Here is a 17,651-nt window from a genome sequence, read left to right as displayed (position 1 = left end):
TTTGACATTATTTACATTTTTAAAAAAAAAAAAAATGTGTTTCAGCAAGAAATGTCGTTTTAAGCTTTTACTTAATTTTAAAACTAATGTTGTCTATCTGAAAAAAAAATTAAACATTAAATTAAAACTCGCATATTTGCTTTTTTAACATATGGTGTCATATAAAGGGAGAAAAAATATTTAAAGTACCTTTTTTTTGTTGTTATTTTCAATTAGGAAGCTGTACAATTTCGAGACAAAAACGTAACATAAAATAATAAAGAAAACGAATTCACAATAAATTTTTTAACAAAAGTTTGGAATTACATAACTTTAAGATATATTCTTTAATGGTCTTTCTGTTCTTATCTTTATTCTTCTTTAATATTCTTTCTATTCTTTTAACGAATATATTTCGACTTTTTATTAAAAAAAGAAATTAAAGGCTTTATTTTTTACTTGTTACATTATGTAATAAGTATTTTAAGGTATTCATTTTTTTTTCAATTTTAAATATAAAGACATGTTTAAAATATTTTCCTTGCTAAAATGATAATAAAATTATATTAGTGAGAAATAGTGATAAATTAAAACTAATGTTTCTTAAATTTTTCCACTCTTATTTATAGGAAGCAATTAAGTTTAAAACTGGTGTAATTCAATTACTTTATTTGTGGCAATGTGGTTTATAGTGGTTTAGCCAAATTTAAGGAAATTTATAAGCTTATATAGAGCTTTACCATATATTACTGTTTATTCAAGATTAAAATCTTTTAAAAGTGCAATTGTCAAGTGATTTCAGATGGGACAAATTTCAATTTGTATTTGTTTCCATTATTCTAAAAAAAAGACCTAAATCACTATTCTTACAATTGTCGAAGAGCTTTAGTGGTTTACCAACTCTAGACTAATACGAACTGAGTAAGAAAAGTATGGCCAAAACTACTTGTGTATGGTTAAATTTACAGTGTTTTTGGCTCTATTTTTACCGATGCCATTAGGTAGTAATTTTATTTTACATATATTATAACCGTCATTGAACAGCCGACCCAATTACTGGGTTTCAACTCTACAGCCTTTTAATTTTGAACCCAATCCAGAAGACAAGGGAATTTCTGGATCGAGTAGTGTGAGAAATTTGCCTTGGTGGAGGACTATTTGATGGATGCATGGTGAGTAAAACCACGAAACCCTCTCGCCGTTAGCCTGACAGGATGGGGACTCTAACCCATTATCCGTCTACCACTGAGGATACTTTACGTCAGCACTGTGGTCGGTGCAAGCCGGATGCGGAATTTGTATCAACCAGCAATTGCAGGGATTCGAACTCGAACCCGGTTCACCTCATTGGAAAGCGAAATACATATCACCTGAGCCATCTCTGAGCCATCACCCTGAGTGCTTAGGTTAAGCGATTTCTTATAGTCACATAGGAATTTTAGAGCTTTTTGAGGTTTGAAGGACCGACAATAAAATGCCAACGACAAAAAGTTATTTCATACAGACTATGCCAAACAATTTTAGGAAGAAGGTTGCAACGTGTAACAATTATTTTCTCTATTATGCGCAATAATTCGCATACCTAGTTATTATATACTATAAGGTGCGTATTCCTAGTTAAATATTTATGGTGAAAAGGATATTCTTTGAAATAAAACTCATCTTTTGTCTTACCTTGCAACTAATGCATTAATATTTAAAATCATTCAGCAAAATTTAGCAAAAGTTTTGAAGTAATTTAAAACTAATTACAATTTTAAAAAAAATTTGAGAAAAATTTGTTTAAAACTAATCAAGATATGAGCAATTAAAGTTGTTCTTTTATGCTGCGCATGCTGCGTAAAAGAGAGCATTTTCTTCTTAATTTTGCAGTGAATTGTATTTGGCAAATAATGAAAAAAGCCCTACTTGAATATTTTAAAATTTTCAAACAGTTTTTAATGTAATTTTCGTACTTTTTAATAGAAAACTGAAAATGATGAGGGGTTTTCCTCAATTTTCATATTTTGCTATTTAACAAGATTTATTAAAGGCACCGGCATTTTGGGGATCATCCCCAAATAAAAGTATCTTTTCGCGTTTTTTTCCCTTGTACAATCATGTTTCGGTGTATGAACGTGTTTCGTAATATATTATCATTTGTAATTGAATTTGTGAAGAAAACCCCTTATCATTTTGAGCTTTCTTTTAAGAAGTACAAAAACTGCTCAAAAAATTGCTCGAAACTCTTATAATTTTTAAGCTATTCAAAGCAGACTTTTTGTATCAGTTACCGAATACGATTCACTGCAAAATTATGAAGAGAAAAATTAAATTTTTCCCGCGCATGTGCAGTACAAAATAACTACTTTAATTGCTTATATATTGCACAATTTTCAACGAACTATTTTAAAATTTTAAAGCAAAAATTTCATAATTAATTTCAAATTACTCCAAAAATTTTGTTTAATTTTTTTTGTTGAATAGTTTTAAAGTTGTAGCGAAAAAACGTAAGACAAAAAAAATTATTATTATTTTTTTTATAAAGTTGTCCATATCTTATGTTTCATCTAGTATCTGTATAATAGTATAATAGTAATCTAGTATCTATATATTTTATCTATATAATATTTTATCTCGGCTTACGAAATTTTGTGGAATTGTTGCAAATAATAACCATAATAATCGTTACAAGTTACAAAAATGTATAGCTACATTTTTTGGCATAGAGTGTTCAAACAAACTATTTTCCGTTCGTAATTTATTGTCAGTTCCTCAATATTTATCATATTCTATGGTTGTCGACTCTACCTCGGCAATCAAGGCAGTTACACCAGTTGATTTTTTCGATTTTCTTGGAATTAAAAGTTGTAAAGAGAATTTTGGGCTACTTTTGTGCTTAAAAAAGAACATTGGGTTACAGTGGGTTCCTTTTCACTGTAATATTTATGGAAACAAAATGGCACATATTTTTGCTAAAAAAGGAACTGGTATCGCGCAGAGCTCCCAGAGAAAAATTCCTTACTCTTCCATAAATAGAATAATTAAAAACACGTTAACTAAGAGTCATGAAAATAATTTAAATAAACAAATTGGCGACAAGGTCTGGAGGGCGACTCTGAATAAGATCCCTGATCACCCGAGACACAATATGGTTGCTGCCTTCAGGATGGAAATCGAACACGACTGCCTTACCGCTCACCTCCATAGACTTAAGATCTTTCTCGATCCAAACTGTCTCTAGTGCGGGGAGGACTCCCCAATGAATGCTGAGGATCTGGGGGTCTGCCCCGCAGTTACGGGAAACACCTCTGACAGATACTGGAATACTCGGGAGCAGTTGCAGGAACTGCTGACTGACTGATTTTCTGTTTATGTTCATATTTCTACTGTTGATATTCGATTGAATGTTCCTTTGTTCTAATTGTTTCTGCATTTGAAATGTTTTTAATTTATTTTTTATTTGTTGTTATTCCTCATGGGTCTGTGAGGAGTGGTTTTCACTCTTCAGCGAATGATATATATGAAGTGCTGCTGCTAGAAATGAAAAAGAACACTATGAAATTCCTATAGGTATGTAATTCGTGGTCAATTTGTAATTTATTGTCAGCTTTAAACTTCATCGATATATGTATGAGAAATCGCGTGATCTAAACACTTCTGATGATATATAAAATGATTCTTTGGGTATTTCTAGAGAAACATGAAAAACTGTAATAAAAGTCGAACTTTCTCTCCATTATTTTGTCCACCCCCTCTAATTAAGTCTCCTTACTTCCGACGAAGATTGAGGCAAATGGTTATGTTGATAGTGAAATATTGGGTGTACAAATAAGTTTCCGTGGTTTGTCACAAGATGGCACTACTAGCCGGATTATGTCGAAATTGACTGGCATTAAACGTCGTATTGCAAGTTTGTTCATCTGGTAACAGCATGACCTTAAAGTATTAATGGTCCCGTATTTGCATTACGCTATTGTTTTCGTGCAAAAATGTCAAGTTTTGTACCCAAATAATTATTTGCCGCGTCATTTGCGGAAATTTTTGATTTACTTCCGTAATTTGAAGAGATCTGTAGCTGAGGCATATCGATTGCTTGGATAAGCATAAGGTGAGGCTGCTTTAAGTGAGAGAAGTTGTCGTGAGTGGTTTCAGAAGTTTAAAAACTGCGAGTTTGACGGGGAAGACAGAGAACGTATTGGAGGGCCAAAATCATACGAAGACAAGAAATTGGAAAAAATTATTGGAAGAAGATTCCTCCCAAGCGCAAGAAGGTCTTGCTCTTACATTACAAGTGACTCAGCAAGCAATTTAACATCGCTTGAAATCATCGGGAATAATCCGAAAACAAGGTAGTTGGGTTCCATACGAACTGATGACAAGAGACACTAAACGTTGATTTTTCATCAAAATTGATTTTGCCATTTCGAAACACTTCAATGGGAAATCGTACCCCACCTGTCGTATTCACCAGACCTTGCTCTTTCAAACTATCATCTCTTAGGGGTCAATGGCTCGTGGCCAATGCATGTGTTGATTCGTGGTTATCATCAAAAGATGAAGACGTGGTATTCGAATGCTCACAGAAAGATGAGACAAGTAGTGCTTAGTAATTGAGTATAATTTGAATAAAATATATGTACCGTTTTTTCACAATAAACTGCTAATTTTTGATCGAAAGTGGCAGAAACTTATTCGCACTCCCAGTAATTCAAAGAGTTTGCCCATCAGGCGTTTCCTGTTATATTGACAATTATTTACATCGGATGAAACAAATGGTGAATTGAAAAAGAAAGGAATTTTTGCCTACATATTTAAAATATTATATTAGAAATATTTAAGGTTTTCATATGAATGATATATTGCGGTTTGTGTACATTTTTTGTGTAGTATTAACTTCCTCAAAGTTATCTTCATCCTTTTTTAAAGTCTAAAAGAAGTGATATACTTTACTCTTTTAGAGTTAAAGTTATTCTATCGCTTTTAGAATTCATTTTTATTCCAGATGCTATTGATATTTGTCAATGAAATTTGGTAAAATGTATATGATTATGCAAACATATGATTCGGAAATCAATTTTTATTTTAAACCTATGAATTTATTTGTCATGAATTTGATTGTTCTATTAAAAAAAATGTATTTCTACTGAGCTACATGAAGAAATGTTTCACGAACATTATCAATATAACGAAACTTTTATGATTAATTAAAATTAAACTTAAGAGTAACTTAACTTTTTTAGGATAGTTACAACTTTAAAATTTTGAATTTATAAAAAAAAAACATTATAATATATTTTGCGCAAAATTTTCCTTTCAGGCATAAATTTTAGGCACAAATATGCATATTACAAACAAAGGTTTCATGTTTAAAAAAAGCAAAGAGCTCATTTTAATTGCCATTCAATAAAATTAAAACTGCTAACTTTTGTACTGATTAGAAAGCAAAACTTCTAAATGCAACATTAAAAATAATTATAATTTAACGAAAAATACTCCTAACTGGTATAAATATGCTTTAGTTGAGACTTTAGGTCTGTGTTTGAAAATAAATTTGGGCAGCATGTTATGTAATGTACTGAAAATTTAATACCTTACATTGTACTTTGCTAAATAATGGTAAAAATTCCATGCGCAATTTTGCAAATTTGAAGAAAGAAATGCGTTAAATACATCCAAATAGCTTTAAATACATTCAATCTATATGCCTATGAAATTTTTTTATTCATTTAAAAGAAAGAATAAATGCAAACATTCATGCATATCTCACTTTAAAAAAAAATCAGACAATATGTATGGCAAAAATATTCCTTTATTTTTCAAATTGTGGGTATGGTACACGCCATTATGGTATGGTACACAAGTACGGTATGTATGGTATGGTAAATACAAGTATGTATGGAATAGTACACAAATTGAATGCAGTTGAAATGACATATGTGCATTAAGATAGAAATATTTAAGTGTTATACATAGAAAAGTTTGAATTGAAGAATTTGAAAAAAGAATTTAAAAAAGAATGTTTCAACGAATGTTGTTAAGCACCAAGCATTCTGCATTCCGGATCTCTAACTACAAAATCATAAAAATAAAATAGTGTTGCAATTACTGACCGGTCCATTAGCATGCTGTCCTGCTCTACCCCTGCCGGACAGGTATTGTTGATATTGTGAAATAACACACACAATGCAGTACACCTGTAAAAATAAACATAATTTAAAAAAGGGTTAAAGTATTTGTGGAGGATTTCATGAGAGGAAAAAAGTGATTCAAATTGAAAAGTTCAATGCTAAAATAAATTCAAGGCAATAACCATTGAATTCTTATCATTTTAAAATTTTTTGGCAAAATGGGTCTTGTTTTGGGTTTGATGGCGTGCGTTATTTTGACGTCATCACACTCAAACCAGAAAATAAAGCATTTGACCTGACCAATGGGTAACCAGTGATCGTAATAAAACGATCACAATTTTTCCCCTTTTTTACTCTTTGACGCAGAATTTTCATTAAACATATTTTTCATTTTTTATTTTATCCTTCCATGCTTTAAATAATCCAGAAAAAGTCTCGGTGGCTCAGGGGATAGAGCCTTCATCTCTCAATGTGGTGACCCCGGTTCGCCCAGCGATGTCTGGTCGATACGAATTTGGCTCCCAGATTGCACCAACCACATTTGTTGACGTAGAATATCCTCCGTGGTAGATGGACCATGGGCTGGAATTCTCTTGCTATGAGCTAACTATGGGAGGTTTTTGAGCTTAATTTCTCCTTATGACGCAAATACGGGTTACTTACATCTAAAAATCCTCCACAATTACTAGTTTGACCCAATACTTAATCCATTAGTTTTCTTGTCTGTTTGGTTGAGTTCAAAACTACAAGGAGTTGAATAATGATAGTCGTTAACTCAAAAAATGGGTCAGTTTTTCAACACCGATTATAAAAACCAAAGAGTGATGCAGATAGCTTATGCATATGAACCGATAGCGACTTTTTACTCAACCGTTGGAAATAAAATTTCAAAGTGTGTTATTTGAAGGTATGCGCACAAATATTATTTACATGAAGTAGCATGAATAACGGCGGCTATAGGAATAGAGGAAAAAAAAATATTTTGCGTGTTTTTAGTGAGTCAGTCACGAGTCAGTGATCCCGCTCTGACAACAGCGGGAAGAAGGCAAAGTTATCTACATGCTGCGTCTTGCACTTTTTATCTCAGTTTAGATTAATCGTTATTTGTGCTAATAGTATCGCAACTGAGCTATTTTAAGTGTTTTATTTTGCAGAACATCTTTTATGTCGTAATTTTACTTTAAATTCGTGATTTTATTTTAAAATTTCGAAATACCTTCACTGCAACCTTTTTTGTTTGCTTGAAATTATTTGACGTCTTGGCAAAGCAGGGCTCGGTTGAGCCATTGTGTTCAGTTGCCTCATTGACTTTTGACGAGCTTTACTCCATCAGGAAAAACAATGACTTAAAATCTTGGAGGATCCCTCCATCTCATGATTGGTATCGTCGAAGATGTCCTGGGGGCTCCATTGGCCTTTCCTGCGATGGAGCCGACCAGACGGCACTGTCGAGATTTGCCAGCGACCACCTGAGGTTCCTTCCTGCAATAGCAACAGGGTTTTCCCGGTTTGTGCAAAGTGCGGAGTGGAGAGTGCATCCCTGGAGCACATTCTGTCTTGTCTTCACATTTCTACGGAAACTTTCGCAGCAGACCCTTTGCTTGCCCTGGATTTTTTGAGAGTGTATGGAGTCATTGATAATGTCTAGCTGCCGCTAGACAGTGAGGGGATTAGTGACACACAATTTTATTGGCCAGGGCTGGGATAGTCTGGTTGGTAGGCCCATGTCCAAGAGGTCGTGGATTTCATCGCTGCCGGCCGAAGACTCTCCGAGCAATAAATGGTGACTGATACACGTTAAATCTTTCGAGTCACAAAGTTCTCCCTGTTCCCATAACAAATCAGTACCCCTGGGGATACTGATCCAGGAGTTTCCTTGTCTTCTGGAGTGGGTTCAAAATTGCAAGGATTCGGAGTGGAACATTAGTAGTGGTAAACCCGAAAATTGGGTCGACTGTTCAATGGCGGTTATAAAAAGAATTATGTAATGTTATGCAATACTTGTGCATCTATAACATAAATAAAAACTTGCAATTCGCAAACAAGGCACTACGTCCAGCATTATATTTCAAATTTAATTTCTAAACTTTAACAATTCGTTTCAATAACATTGTGAATATAACTAGAATATTGATAATATATGTATTTTTTTGATGAAAAGATAATATAAAAATATTTAACAAGGATTTAAAATACAGTCTGACCCCGATTTAATAAATTCATAGGGACCGAAAATTTTATTCGCTAAATCGAGGAAAATTCGTAATATCAGGGAAAAAAAAAGCTAACCTTATGGAATATTCGAATATTTCTAATAAGCAAATAAGCAAAATAAATTGAAATCTTACACTTTTTAATCAGGCACTTTAAACACAGCGAATGATTATACGCTGATTAATTTGAAATTTTAAAGCATTTCGTGAGTAAGGTTTGCTAGCTACATTAAAAAGTTCTTATTCAACGTCATGATGAGAAGAAAATACTCCTTCATTTAAGGCATTAGGTAAGCCTTCACTGTTTCCAAACTTTTTCCAAAGCACCAGAAAAAGTAACAGTTCTCATCCTTATCGTCTTCTGTGTCAGAGTCGCCATTCATCGTTTCCTATAAATCTACTTCATTAATTTCATAAAATTCGTTAAATCGCGATATTCGGTAAATAGGGCTTCGTTAAACCTGGGTTCTACTGTATCCTTATTTTATTCAAATGCGCATTGTCACACTTGTTATCCCCTTCCTTCCCTTTTGTCAGGAACTGCACAATCAGACTGAATGTTGGGCTATTGGCGACGGCCTGAGAATCATCCCTTAGGATAGCATGAAGACATGCCTTCGCAATTTTGATCCTTGACTGAAGGATTGCTTTGGAAATCCAACAACCTGTGGGCGAATTTTAACCGAATTATAACAAGATGCATGCAGTTTAGCAAGGTCCGATACCGTGCATCCTTGGTATCTTCCCAGGCATCTTCCTTTCAAAAGATTTTTGAAATAACGCAAGTATAATCATTGACTCCAATTATTGGTCATTTCATCTAAAATAGTTCCTCAGACAATAAAAGATCTAAACCAGTTTAATTAGAGCCTCATCTTTTTGATGAAACACAAGATTTAAAATGTAAAGCCTATTGGTAATCAATAGCATAGAAGATTAGTACAATCAACCGGAAAAAAGATATATTGAATAACTATTGTTCTAATGATCGGATTTTCACTCTTTAAGTAATCTTAATCTTCACTTCTAATCTTATCTTAAGTTATCTTAATTTCTCAAAGGATTGATCTCAAATATGTTAATATTTTGTGATAACAATAAATTAAGCTTCGGAATCTGACATGGAAACGTGCATTCTCTGAATGTATATGTTACTGTGCATGACCGAAATCAAGTGAATGTCTACTTTTATCGGTCAATATCAATAATCACATAGTCTCTTTGTGGAATGTCCGATATATTTGTTGTATCCGATTCGATATTAATTTATTCGCTGATGATATTATTATATTTATTCGATATTTTAATATCTGCTGAGGATAGATGAGGAGAAACATCAGAGTTCGGAGTACCGGCTAAATACACACTGGGCAATGACACTCAAGAGGACGTCATACCACGGAAGAAAATTTTCGCCGCAAATTCTCCTTCTTCTTCGTTATTAATTTAAAATGTAGAGAAAGTGAATTCAGACAAACCTAGAGTAAGCCATGAAATTTCAAATACTGAAAAGAAAATTTTAAAATATACAAATGGAAAAAAAATTATGACATGATAATTTAGGTTCGTGCAACGGAGAAGTTCTCTTCTAATGATTTGTTTGCATTTTAATATTTTGAAGTATTTTTTTTTCAGCAATTGAAACATCATGACTGAATCTAGGAGTTTCTGAACTTAGTTTTTCCGTCTTTTAAATTTTAAGTTAGTAATGAAAGAGAATTTGCGAAGAAAATTTTCTTCCGCGGTATGGTGTCCTCTTCAGAAAACATTGATGTAGGTCATGCAGCGAAATTGTATACCCGGAAGTGGTACTAAACCTTAAGAAAACATTGATGTAGGACATACCTGTCAGTGACACTAACTAGAACGAGAAGATATTTTGGACATTTACAAAAGCGACTATGGGATTGTCAACAACCACCAATTTCAATCATTCACAGTAACATATTTTGATATTTGACCCTCAAAATTAAATGTAATTCAGTAAATAATTAATTATAAACATTTTACCTTACATGCTACCTTTGATCTGTAGTTAAAAACGCAGAAAGCGTTAGGCATTTATGATTGTAATCATTTATGACAGCGAAAGAACTACATGTTTTTTCCCTAACCTTTGCAGGTGTGTCATCCTTTTTTTTTTCTAGATTTTTAAAAATACGAAATTTAAAAAAAAAATTATACACTAATAATAATATTACAAATAAACGAATTTTTTTCAATTACGCTTTAAATGTGGTAAACATATTCTAACTGGTACTAAACTATTTCTGATAACACTCAAAGATACTAAACACTGCTCATCGCAAACTTCCATATTTCCAAAATTTTGCAGATGGAAGCAATTCAAAAGTAAATTAGATAGCTTTAATTTAGTTTTCTGTTGGCGTCATCATGCAGTTTTCTTCATAAAGTAAAATTAGCTTTTAAAGCCAGAGGGAGACATTGTTTTTAAAGCAATTAAAACTTATATTACAACGTGTTTTTTTTTCGTTTGGGTTTGTGGAAAATTCAAACTCCTTAATTAAACCTTGCTAGTTGTGATTTTTTAAAACCAGTTATGTAGATTTTCTTCATTGAGTTATTTAGTTCATAAGTAAACAAAGGGGAAAATAGTTTTCGTCTTTTTATTAAAAACATAAGTAAAGTGAATTATACGGAATAAAATCTTAAAAGAAGCGCAGTTTAATTTACATACGAAAAGCTTTTAGTAATTGCTCCCCACGGTGTGCATTTAAAAAGTAATTATTCAAACAAAATAGTTCACACGAACAGTAATATTCTTTCTGTACTGTACTCGCTTGATTCATATTTGTTTATTTTTTATATTGGGTTGAAAAGGTGCTATTTCAGATTATACCTCCTAAGCACAAGCATTTAATTCAGAAAACTTTCAAAGAGATTCTGCAATTAAAAAAAATGAAATTTCCTTTTTTAAAAAAAGTAAGAAATGTTTCTTATTAAACTTCAGATTTTAAATTATTTAAAAAAGAAAAGATTTTCAAAACTCCTTTGATTTATAGAAAAAAATTCAAAAAAAAACTTCTGTTCTTATTTTACGGTGCGTTATCTGATGACTTTATTTTCGAAAGTTTTACAACTGTAGTAAGAATTCTGTACTGCATACTCTGTAAAAAATTCCTGATAAAATTACGGTAAAAAGTACTTGCACCCTGAGTGTTTCAAGTCTAAAATCCATTTTTACTGTAAAATTTCACACAGTTTTAATTTTTACAATACTATTTATTTAATTACAATGATTCTGTGATTTTGCTGTAAATAGTACTGTAAAAATTCGTGTATGAGATTTTATGTTCCATAATGTTTTTCGGTAAATACAGATTTTACGGTAAAATGTACTGGCAACTTGAGCACTGGTTCTTTTTATCGTAGTTTTATCTGGAATTTCTTACAGTGTAGTTTTGTATATTTAATTACTAATTTTTATTGCAATTAAGTAAAATTTTTACAAATTTCAACGTTACGCATTATGTTTTGCATAACATGACAGAATATACTTTTGAGGATAAAAAATGAAATTAATATAAAAAGAATTATGTAAGTTCTCTCTAAATTTTGGAAATACATTTTCTTTATATTTTATATTTTCTTGAATTTGAAGTTATCAATGAAAAAAAAATTTAAACATTGCTTGTGGAATTTTGAAGTTGATATTCTTAAACAAATTTAGCATGAAAATTATTTAACTTCCATTACATATTATTTAAACTAAATTAGACAAAATAAAGCCCACCTATTTTTCGGCGTCAAATATTCCTAAATTTATTAAAATAGAAAAATATTGTTAAATTTTAAAATATTAGAGAATCCGTATGCGTTTGTTGATATCATTCATCAGAAATGTTAAATTTAAATTTGAAAAATAAAAATTAAAAACTTAATATTATTTCATAATTTGTAATTTTAAAAAATTCATCTTTTCTATCTCGCGTGTTGAACAGCTATTCTTTATAATGATACACCTGTAAGTGACGTAGTGTGGGTACATCGATCCTGATTGGTTGTTGAAACGCATCATTTGTTTACGGCAGCAACTGTTCTTTTCATTCTAAGTTAAGCCCATTCATTTCTCTTAAGGGACATATTCTATATTCTTACACAAAGATTTCTTCACAAATATTTTTTGCTAAACACAAAGACAGGCACGAAGCCATGTAGAACACAAATAAACAAATTATGCAATAAAATGCACAAATTGTAAATCTAAGTTAAGTAAAAGATATAGAGGAGAAAGAATTATCCTTCAACAAATTCGATGTGCGATACGGCTCTGTATTTGATTAACTTTACATTACTTAATATTTTAACTTATGTGAAAAAAACTTAACTTTTATATGCTATTTTGATGATGAACGACGCTGACGACATAGAGCTGACGTCAGAGGTCACATGTGTCAGCTTCTTCTTCTTAAAATGCAAGTTCCCAATTGCAACTGTTTTTTTATAAACTTAATATAGTTCCGCAGTGAACTGATCGTAAAGACACGGTTCCCAGGAGAACACCGAAGTCTATCATCACTGGCTGTGGTCAATTAGCGGGTGGGTGACCACTTTGATCAGCCTGCGTAGGGACCGAGGGAGCGCGGTATTGGTTCTCGTTAAACTGTTCTACCGTAAAGTGCTCGACTTCACTCGCAGGTCATCGGGCTACCAAAACAGGGGAAACATCCCTTCTGCAAAGGATCAAAATTGAGATGGCATGTCTTCGGATCATCCTCAGGGATGTTACCCACGCCGTCGCAACTAACCCATTGTGTAGCATGGGTTATTTGCGACGTAAATAATTTATCTATGGCGACGTAAATAAACTACCTACCTACCTTAACTTAATATAATTTGAAGCTATAATGTTTGTTGTAAAATTTGTTTGTTATAAAGTTCGTTATAAAGTTTGTCATAAAGTTAGAATATAATTTGAAATTATTACCTTAACTTATTCACATTGCGAAGCTCTTGTGATTGTGCAGCTCTTGTAAGACGCAAATAAAATATTACTACTAATTTTAATTAAATCTGAACTTTTAAATGTTAAAATTACGGCATTCAGAATTTTTTTTTTCATGTATACATTTTGCTCTAACATTAACAATATACTAGTAAACCTTATCTTCAGATTGGGTCTTGACGTTTCGAATCTGAAGAATTTAGGCCCTACAAGGAACGGGAGACAAAGAACGAACACTAAGAGCTCGTTGCCTGCTTTCACTGGCGTGGAAGATATTCTTTGGCACTAACAGGGATTGAACCCAAGACATATGGCAGATGCTGCAAGCCCTCTATGGGAAATCCCGATCAAGGAGATACTTATTGCATTGGACTTTTTTTCTGCACTGTATTTGTTTGATTGGAAAAATATGAAGATAATTCTATACTTTATAACGTGCATAAGGAGAGTTAGGATTCCTTATTGCATTTTATAGAGAGGGAATAGCTGGTAGTTGTTGTGTATTGTCGTGGGACATTAAGGCTAGGGGTTAGATTGTTCTTGTTTTCCAGAGGCGCCATCTATCTCCAGGAATTTAATTTCTGCCTCATCCGTACGTCACACCCGTTTAGGGGGCGGACCTATTCATTTATCCACAGATCGTAATTTTGACTTGGACCAGAGAATGATCAATCTCCAATTCTTCAAACCCAGAGATATAATTTGTTTATGGCAACATGGAGGACTTTGCGATCCGACAGATTTAACGTGCACCAGTCACCATTTACTACACGGGGAATCTTTGGAGAGCTGGATTAGAATTCCGTTCTCACAAACGTGGGTCCAGCGCCCTGCCAACTGGGCTATCCCGGCCTCAATAGCTGGTAGTATAAATTTCAAATCATCTCTTTGAATTTTACGGAAATTTTTCAGAGTGCACCCTTTATTTTAAACTTCTATTTCGAAATTCATTCAAATGTTATTTAACTATTTTTTAACATTGTTTTATAAATTACGTCTTTAAAAGATGACGCATTTAATCGATTTTAATGTAATTAGTTTTAAAAATAAATGAATTTACTAGTCCCAACGTTCGAATAACATTTAAATTATAATCGTTTATATGACCTTATTTTTTAATTAAAGAACTTTTTATAGTTGTCGGTGGCAATAATTTGTATAAATAGGTATAATTCAATTCCGCAAATCAGAAAAATGTAAAATTAATTTTGTTGAGTGGTTGTATGTAAGAGATAAGAAAAATAACTATCAGACTTATGGAATTAATTTAATAGAAAATATCAAATATTATATTTTTTTCAACAAATAAATTTTAATATGTTTTGACGCAGGGGCTCTGTTTTTGTTTCACAAAAATTTTTTCTTGCGTTAATGTATCAGGAAGACAATTTTGAATGCAAATTTTTAATTAGATTTTCTTAAAATTTTCAATTATTATGCAAGGTCATTATGAGAATAAGTATATTTTATTAAATAAACTTAGCGTGAGTTTAGCGTAATGTATAATTTAATTGTTTGAATTTTGCATTGAACGTTCATACATTAAAATGCATATTAAAACAATGTAAATCAAGACAATTTTATTTTTATTTTTTTTCCTCACTTTTTTGAAGAAATCTTAACGTTATACATTCCACAATCAGTGCACCTGGATTACATAAACGCGTAGTTCTCCCAAGTAGACATAGATGGCAGTACCATAGCACTCCTGATCACCATCTGATTATGCTATGCGTACTATGCTATCCAACTCTCACCACTAGATGGCACCCCTTGATAAACTAAATAAGCCACATTCTGTGGTTTACATGAATTAAAATCCCTCATTGGACTGATCATTAAGACACGGTTCCCAGCAGATCACCGAAGTCAAGCATCACTGGCTGCGGTCAGTGTGCGGGTGGATGACCACTTGGATCAGTCTGCGTAGGGACCGAGGGTGTGCGGTATTAGTCCTCGTTAAACTGTTCTACTGTAAAGTGCTCGACTTCGCGTGCAGGTCATCGGGCTACCGAAGAGGGGGTGCCATCCCCTCTGCAGACGATCAAACTTGTGATGGCATGTCTTTGGATCATACTCAGGGGTGCTTCCCAGACCGTCGCCAATAGCCCATCATGCAGCTCTAGTGCGACGTAAATTAACTACAACTGCAACAGCAACATGAATTAAAGAAAAAAAAACTTAACGGCAACTCAATATTTATGATTTTTACAAGAAACATCATTGTCTATTGCTGGGCAAGTTTCTAAAATCTCCAGAAAAGTTCCAGAAAGGATATTTTTAATTTTTACTGGGAATTTTTCTATATTATCTCTCTAATCTCTCGATTCCGAGTCGTGACGGCTCAGAGGATGGAGCATCCTCCTTCCAATGAGGTGAACTGGTTTCAAATCCCAACAATGACTGGTCGATACGAATTCCACATGTGACTCGCGCGACCGCAGTGCTGACGTAAAATATCCTCAGTGATAGAGTTGTCTTGACGTCAGGCTAACCGTTGGAGGTTTTCATGGCTTTCTTCTCCGTGTAAGGCAAATGCTAGTTAGTTCCATCAAAAAGTCCTCCGCGAAGGCGAAATTTCTACCAATACTTGATCCATTAGTTCCTTGTCTAATATTGTTTTGAACAATTTTTTTGTTATTTTTTAATTTACAATTCAAGTCGACCGGGCAATGTAGTGGTCAGGGAGCTGACCTCACACCAGAAAGGTCTTGGGTTGACAAGGCGTGGATGTTTTCTGTACTACCTGTCCTTACTGTGGGAGCAATGTCGTCCCACCTAATATTTGTTGACGTATGCCTGTTTAGGCAGAGAGGGTGCGATTGTTCTTGTTTTCCAGTGGCATCATCTATGGCCAAGAATTCGACTTCTGCCACACCAAACGTCACACCCGTTATAGGGCGGACCCATTCATGCATCCATTCATTCATCCATCCACAGATCGCAATTTTGACCTGAATCAGAGAAAGATCTCCAATCCAGTACCCCCAGAGGTATTGATTTGTTATGGAAACATGGAGGACTTTTGCGACTCGGCAGATTTAACGTGCATCAGTCACTTTATTACACGGAGAGTCTTCGGCCGACGGGGTTCGAACTCTCGGACATGGGCACAACGTCCTACCGACCAGGCTAATATGGTGTCCCTGAAAGAGTGGCCAGCAAATCTGTCCTGTAAAATGCCTGAATGACGAGTATCAATAGGGTGGGCTTTGGATAAAAAATTTGCAATTAAATGTTCCAACTTTACAAAATCTTGATTAAAGAAGATTAAAGAAAAAATTGGACTTACACTAACAAGACAGAAGGAAAGATCTGTTCCAAACAAGATAAGGATCCATGGATTTTCAATCTGAAAATATAAAAAGAAGAGGCGTCTTTTTACATTAATTTTACATATTTTGATTAAACGTTTTATTTTTATAAGTAATGATATTCAAAAAATAAATGAGTTCCATCAAACAAAAAGAAAAGAAAAATCCTAAAATAATTTACTGATATTCAATGCATCGTGTACTGAGTATTCCGTATTCTCCTTAATAAATATACACCTAAGAGCCATTACATTATGACCACCCTCCATCTATAACAATGGGCTCGCCCAGGTTTTCATGGTTTCTCTTCCCAGGAGCAATGTTTTCATGGGGCACATTAGGACCCATAATCCTCAGAGAACAATCCCTGACGTCTGTAAGCTACTTGAAGATAGTTGCAGACCAGGTTCACCCATTCATGGCAACTGTTTTTCCTGCGAGGGATGGTGTTTACCAACAGGATAATGCACCGTGTCATAAGGGTCGAATCATCGAGGAACATTCCAGTGACTTTCAAGTCATGTCTTGGCCCCCCAAATTCACCTGACCTTAATCCAGTAGAGCATTTGTGGTCCTACTTGGAAAATTAAATTCATGTTGCCACGCTACCCCCTCGCTATGTGAGGGAATTGCAGGACCAGTTGGTGAACGCTCGGTACCAGATACCTCAGACTACCTATCAGCACCTTGTGGAATCAAGGCCACGGCGCCTACATGTTATTAGCAGGGTGGTCATAATGTAATGGCTCTTCGGTGTATATTTTTGAAGATATCTTATGAGAGACGAATTCTAAATTATACGCAGGTTAGGAATGGCAAGAAAAAGCAAGAGAAAAATCAAACAAATAAAGAAGAACTGTGATAGATTATTGCTAAGGAACGCGAGTTCAAAACTGCCGACACTGGCTCAAAAGTAGTATGATAATTAATTGCATGATAAATTGTATTTCTATAGTTATAACTTAATTTTATTTCCTAATTTTATAACCGCGTCTTTGAACAGCCGGCCCAATTTCTGGGTTTACGTCTACTAATGTTCAACTACGTATCCTTGTAATTTTGAACCCTT

At 33.6% G+C, this 17,651-nt stretch overlaps 1 protein-coding gene across 1 annotated transcript in view; it reads right to left on the bottom strand.

The window, feature by feature from the left end:
- Positions 1–17,651, bottom strand: part of LOC107453978 (uncharacterized) — an 88,565-nt gene that overhangs the window by 12,539 nt on the left and 58,375 nt on the right. Inside the window, exons 5-6 of the mRNA XM_016071004.3 lie at positions 16,561–16,620; positions 6,072–6,155 (exon numbers count right to left, since the gene is read on the bottom strand). Of these exons, the coding sequence (XP_015926490.1) occupies positions 6,072–6,155; positions 16,561–16,620 (144 nt within the window). The remainder of the gene's footprint in view (positions 1–6,071; positions 6,156–16,560; positions 16,621–17,651) is intronic.

The sequence above is a fragment of the Parasteatoda tepidariorum genome, chromosome 5 (assembly GCF_043381705.1).
Source record: "Parasteatoda tepidariorum isolate YZ-2023 chromosome 5, CAS_Ptep_4.0, whole genome shotgun sequence".
Taxonomy (NCBI): domain Eukaryota; kingdom Metazoa; phylum Arthropoda; class Arachnida; order Araneae; family Theridiidae; genus Parasteatoda; species Parasteatoda tepidariorum.
The sequence above is the reverse complement of the archived record's forward strand: the minus strand, read 5'-3'. Positions and strand labels throughout refer to the sequence as shown.